Source organism: Solanum dulcamara, chromosome 10, assembly GCF_947179165.1.
Source record: "Solanum dulcamara chromosome 10, daSolDulc1.2, whole genome shotgun sequence".
Classification (NCBI taxonomy): domain Eukaryota; kingdom Viridiplantae; phylum Streptophyta; class Magnoliopsida; order Solanales; family Solanaceae; genus Solanum; species Solanum dulcamara.
The window spans coordinates 245606-250905 of record NC_077246.1 but is presented as its reverse complement, the minus strand read 5'-3'; the positions used below and the strand labels follow the sequence as shown (position 1 = coordinate 250905).

The 5300-nt window shown below is 36.5% G+C and overlaps 1 protein-coding gene across 3 annotated transcripts; it reads left to right on the top strand.

Annotated features, from left to right (window-relative positions):
* The first annotated feature begins 419 nt into the window (after positions 1-419).
* LOC129871557 (uncharacterized) lies at positions 420-4875 on the top strand. 3 transcript variants are annotated; one of them, XM_055946499.1, is made up of 6 exons: positions 420-882; positions 1718-2266; positions 2488-2545; positions 2618-2701; positions 3274-3415; positions 4319-4875. In XM_055946499.1, exons 2-6 carry the CDS (start codon positions 1801-1803, stop codon positions 4685-4687), a joined length of 1119 nt encoding a protein of 372 aa, XP_055802474.1. In that variant the 5' UTR covers positions 420-882; positions 1718-1800; the 3' UTR covers positions 4688-4875. The 3 variants fall into 3 exon arrangements, with proteins under 3 accessions (XP_055802474.1, XP_055802475.1, XP_055802476.1); XM_055946500.1 differs by having other exon boundaries at positions 1641-2266; XM_055946501.1 differs by lacking the exon at positions 420-882 and adding an exon at positions 1017-1543 and having other exon boundaries at positions 1641-2266.
* Positions 4876-5300: the final 425 nt, after the last annotated feature.

Genomic DNA, 5300 nt, shown 5'->3' with positions numbered 1-5300 from the left:
CTATTTCCGTTTCAAAGTAATTCTTGATCTTTTCAGAATTTCGAAGTATATCGCTCTTTCATCTTGTGTCTGACACTCCTAAAGTCTTTTATACGAAAAAAATAACAATAAATTTGAACTGATCGCCAACTTAACTTTTTGTTTCAAAGCGATTCTTGATCTTTTCATAATTTTAAAGAATATCGATCTTTCACCTAGCGTCCGACATTTTTATCTCCTTTGTATGAAAAAAAAAAGAGAAAAAAAATAACTAGTCTAAACTGATCACCAACTCAACTTCTTGTTTCAAATCAATTTTTAATCTTTCACCTAGTGTCCAACATTTCTATAATCCTACGTACGAAAAAAAAATCAATCTAAATTGATCATCAATTCAACTTTTCGTTTCCATTTTAAAGCAATTCTTAATCTTTTCAAAAATTTGAAGGATATCTAGCTATCGCTTTGCGCCCGACACTCCAATGTAGTGAGAAAAAAAAACCTCAACCGGCCCAAGCTACCGGTTCTCAGACCTTCATCAATTCTTCTCCAAAATCATTTTTTTTCTCTCTCACTCACTGTAATTCACTCTCTCTCTCTCTCTCTCCAAACCTCACAGGGAAAAAGAAAAAAAACTCTTTTTGTTTCCAGATCAAGAACCCCTTCACATTTCCTACATTTACTTTTCTCTCTCTAAATTCCCTCAAAAATATAATCTTTTTTTAAAAAAAAATCAAGAAAAGGAGAGAGAGGGGGAAAAAAGAAAGAAAAAAGCATCATTAGTATCACTGAGAAACAGCTTTTGTTTCCTTCACAGAATAATGAAGCTCTGAAAAGACAAAGTCTCAGTTTCATCCTTTCTAAAAGATAGAAAAATGCTCAATGGAATCTGTATCTTTCAAGGTTCATTCTTAATTTCAATAATACTTACAGCTGTCTCTACATTTTTTTATATTTGCAAGTAGTAAAGTAAATTTTTTATTTATTGAAAATGTGTGTCTTGGAAGCTTATGTTTAGTCAAAGACAGATAAGAATTTTTAATGCATTTTGCAGTTCCTAGATGTGTTGATGTTTTTTTTTTTTGAGAGATTTAACTTTGATGGGGTGTTGGAAGATTTTTTAGGGGAAATTGGGTTTTGAGTGGTTCATTGAAAAGGTTGAATCTTTATGCTGAGATTTGCATTTCATTTCAAGTATGAGGATGTTTTTGAGAGCTTTAACTTAAATTTGTCTTAAAGATTGAATTTTGAGGGGAAATAAATTGTGGGTTTTGAGTGTTTGTATGAAAAGGTTGAATCTTTATTGAGATTTTTGCAATTTGAGAGTCAAGATTGAATGAATACATGTCATGTCATAGTATCTAAGTTAAAGGGTTTGTTGTTTTTTCTTGGATTTGTGAAGGATGATTATCTAATGCAAGTTTTGTGCTTCTGGGGTTGAAAGGTTATACACTATACAGAGTGATATTGAGGTTTAGATAGTTTATTTGTTCCAAAATGGGGAAATGGGGGTGGGGATTACAAGGTGGGGAGTCGGACTCTCGCTAACAAGGTGGAAATTCAGGTAGCCAAGCTAACCAACTGAGCTACTAAGATCCGTAGTTTTAGTTTTAGATAGGATTCATAAGCACTGTTAGGTATGACTTGTTGAGTTTTTGCAGGGTTCTAGCAATGTGTGGTTTTGTAAGATCTTGAGATGCTCTTCAGATTTGTAATTTTGAAATTTGGGTCGCTGCAGGAGGCAGTATACGTATGGAATTTTGAGGAATTTTAGGCCTAAAGTTGAATTAGGTGACAGAAGCAGAGGGGAGTTTTCGTTCAATGTCAGGAGCTTCAAGGGTAAGGTCAATGAATGTAGCTGATTCAGAAGCAAGGCCAGTTCTTGGACTCTCTGGGAATAAGGCACAAAGATCACCTGGTTCAAGAAAATCAGTTTCAAAACCTACGAGAAAGATAGTGAAGTCAAAAGAGGAGGTTGAGATGGAAGATAAAAATGGTCACCAACCATCCCCTTCATTGCTTTCTTTTGATGTTCCTTCAATACTTAGGCGACAGGAGTCATTGTATTCCAACTTTTCACTTAGTGCTTCCTGTTCTTCTGATGCCTCGACGGATTCATTTCACAGTAGTGCTTCAACTGGTAGGATATATAGAATGAATAGTACCTCAAGTAGAAGGAAGCAGTTGGCGTCGAAGTCCAAAAGGATAGTTTCAGATGATATATCAAACTCTTCAATTGACGGTTCGCAATCCAAGAAAAGATGTGCCTGGGTGACACCTAATACAGGTGTGTTCTTGCTATAGAACACCTTATTATCTTCTACTTCCAGTAATGTTGGCTATACGACATGTCGGATTGAATTTGAAAAGCTGCAGAAAAACTTTAAATATCTTTGGGAGCATATAATTGAGGATTAAAACCCATGTTAAGCTATATATATATATATATAGTATGACCTATACGACTTTGAGCTTGTAGTTTCTTATATTGTCTCTCCTTTTAACCAGATCCATCTTATGCTAATTTCCATGATGAAGAATGGGGAGTTCCAGTCCATGATGACAAGTAAGTTGCCAGATTCTTGTCCAGAGAATTCTTACACAAAATATAGATTCTAATTCTTATTGAATCTTGCAGGAAGCTATTTGAGCTCCTTGTCCTTTGCGGAGCATTGGCTGAACTCACATGGCCTTCCATTCTCTGCAAGAGGCACATATTCAGGTACTCTTTGGGATCAGTTTTTTGAGGTGATAGAGGAAAGTGTTATTTCTTCACTGGGAAGCAGTTAAAATTTTTGGCATAATACATAAACATTCAAACTTGGCCCCAACCAGCAAGTAAGCACTCAAACTTTGAGAGTGGACATTGAGACACCTCAACTTGGTCTCAACTGACAACTAAACACTCCAACTCATCCTCATTGTGTCTCGTGGACACCTGATGCAGACGTGACACATAACATTTGGAGGTATCTAGATGATCATTTCGTAAGGTGGAGTGTTCGACTAACATGTGGAGACGAGTTGAGGTGTCTAGATGTGCATGCTCAAAGTGTTTACTTGTCAACTGAGGCCAAGTTTGAGTGTTTGTTCATGTAACTATCCCTAAATTTTTCCTTAAAGATTTGCTTTCAATTATTCATGTTAATCGTCTGGAAAAGGGCTTTAACACATTAAAGTTCTCCTCTGTTCTGGGCTAGATGGTCTGCTATATTTTGTCTTCTGGGTTCTTTTTTGCATTGCCTTGCTATCTCTCTACCATAACTTTATCTAATAAAAAAATTCGCGATGCAGAGAAGTATTCACGGATTTTGATCCCATAGTAGTGGCCAAGTTGAATGAAAAGAAGACTTTGGCTCCTGGAAGTACAGCATGCTCACTATTATCAGAACTTAAACTACGAGGCATCATTGAAAATGCTCGTCAAATGTTGAAGGTATACTTACTCTTTTATCCAGCTAGAAATAGTGGACACCTCCAACTCGATTTAATTTGTTTGCATTTACTAATTTGTATAGGGTGGTCCTATGGTTAACTTTGTTTGCATTTACTAATTTGTATAGGGTGGCCTTATGACTAACATCAACTATTTAGGATAAACACACATACAAAATCATTTATAATTATGATTTTATCGAGAGTCTCTTACTTCCGTGGACCACTCTCTATTCTTTTTACTTCTGTTAAAAGTAGGGATACTCAATCATTTATTGAATTGTTGGATTAGGTAGAGAAGTAAGTTAATGGCGGTCCTGGTGATAAGTCTGTTTCAATCTGTACCGACATCTGGCAAGTTCACTTGAGGCAGTCTTACCTTAATATTTCAAACTAGAAAGTAATGCAGCTGGTGATACCTAGTACTCACTCTGTTTCAATTTGTTTGTCTAGTTTGACTTGTCATGGTTTAAGAAAGTGAAGAAGACTTTTGAATCATGGGGTCTTAAACTAAAGATATATTGAATGTGCCAAAATATCCTTTAATATTGTGCTCTTAAACATGCCATGTGAAAAGTTTAAATTAAAGAGTACCCAAAAATGGAAAGATGCATTCTATTTGAAACGGACTAAAAAGGAAAGTAAGACAAACAAATTGAAACGGAGGGAGTAGTTCCTCTTCTTAATGCCAATGTGCTATTTTGCTTGGACTCTTCAAAAATAGCACCGTGTGTGTGTCAGATCTTCCAAAAGCTATTCATTGTTGAAGGATCAGACACGGCCTCGACAACATTTTTGGAGGGTCTGAGTAACATAGCCAGTGTGTAGCTTAGTGACAAGGTTTGTGAACACAAGCTTAAATAGCAATTAAATTGAATTTCATGTTGTTGTTGCTTAATGTCAGGTTATAGATGAATTTGGATCATTTGACAAGTATATCTGGAGTTTTGTGAACCACAAGCCTATAGTAAGCGGATTTCGATATCCTCGTCAAGTTCCAGTGAAGACAGCAAAAGCGGATCTGATTAGCAAAGACCTAATCAGGAGAGGTTTTCGGGGCGTTGGACCTACTGTGGTGTACTCTTTCATGCAGGTTGCTGGTATTACAAATGACCATCTTATTAGTTGCTTTAGATTTCATGACTGTGTTGAATCTGCTGAAGGTAAAGAGAAGGATTCGAACAACGATGAAATTGAAGCAACACAAGCCAACAAAGCAAATGAAACGGAGATATGTAGATCGATTGATGACTTGAGTTTCTCCTCGGAGTGATTTTCATCTGTCTTATTAAGGAGAAGTGATTTTCATCTTTGTCTTATTCAGGTGATATAAAGACTTGTAACAACTGGTTAAATTCACATAGTTTAGCTGCAAAACTGGTTGTGTACAGAGAAATGAGTCGATCAAGATTAACTAGGGGTAACTTCTGTTCATGTCTATAAATGAATGACGTTTTTTGCTAGTCAAAAGTTATGCATGTTGTTAAATAGCAGCTACCCTCTCCCAAGCTAGTGGTAAGAGCGAAGTGTATGACGTGTGGTTAAGCACTATGTTGCTGAGACTCTTCAAAAATATCGACAGGTTTGTGTTGGATATTTCAAAAATAGTGCATTTTTGGAGGATCCAACATATGTACAACAGCATTTTTGAAGAGCCCGAGCTTGAGCCCTACTGCATACGAAAGACTAGTATTTAGTGGAGGAGTGTGGAGGGGCGGACTCATTGTCCATCAGCTTGTGCACCATGTGCCAACTGACCCTCTAGGATTTCTCGGTTATCAAAGAGGAAGTTAAACAAGCAACCAGCATAACCTGTTCAGTAAAGCAGCTAACAGACATCTATTAGCTATGTTCAACATTTTTAGAAAGTCCGAACGACATAATCT

Coding starts and splice junctions, on each gene's coding strand:
- LOC129871557 (XM_055946499.1), top strand. CDS start 1,801: ATGTCAGGAGCTTCAAGGGTAAGGTCAATGAATGTAGCTGATTCAGAA. Junction 2,546..2,617: donor GTTCCAGTCCATGATGACAA/GTAAGTTGCCAG, acceptor TGAATCTTGCAG/GAAGCTATTTGAGCTCCTTG. Junction 3,416..4,318: donor ATGCTCGTCAAATGTTGAAG/GTATACTTACTC, acceptor GCTTAATGTCAG/GTTATAGATGAATTTGGATC.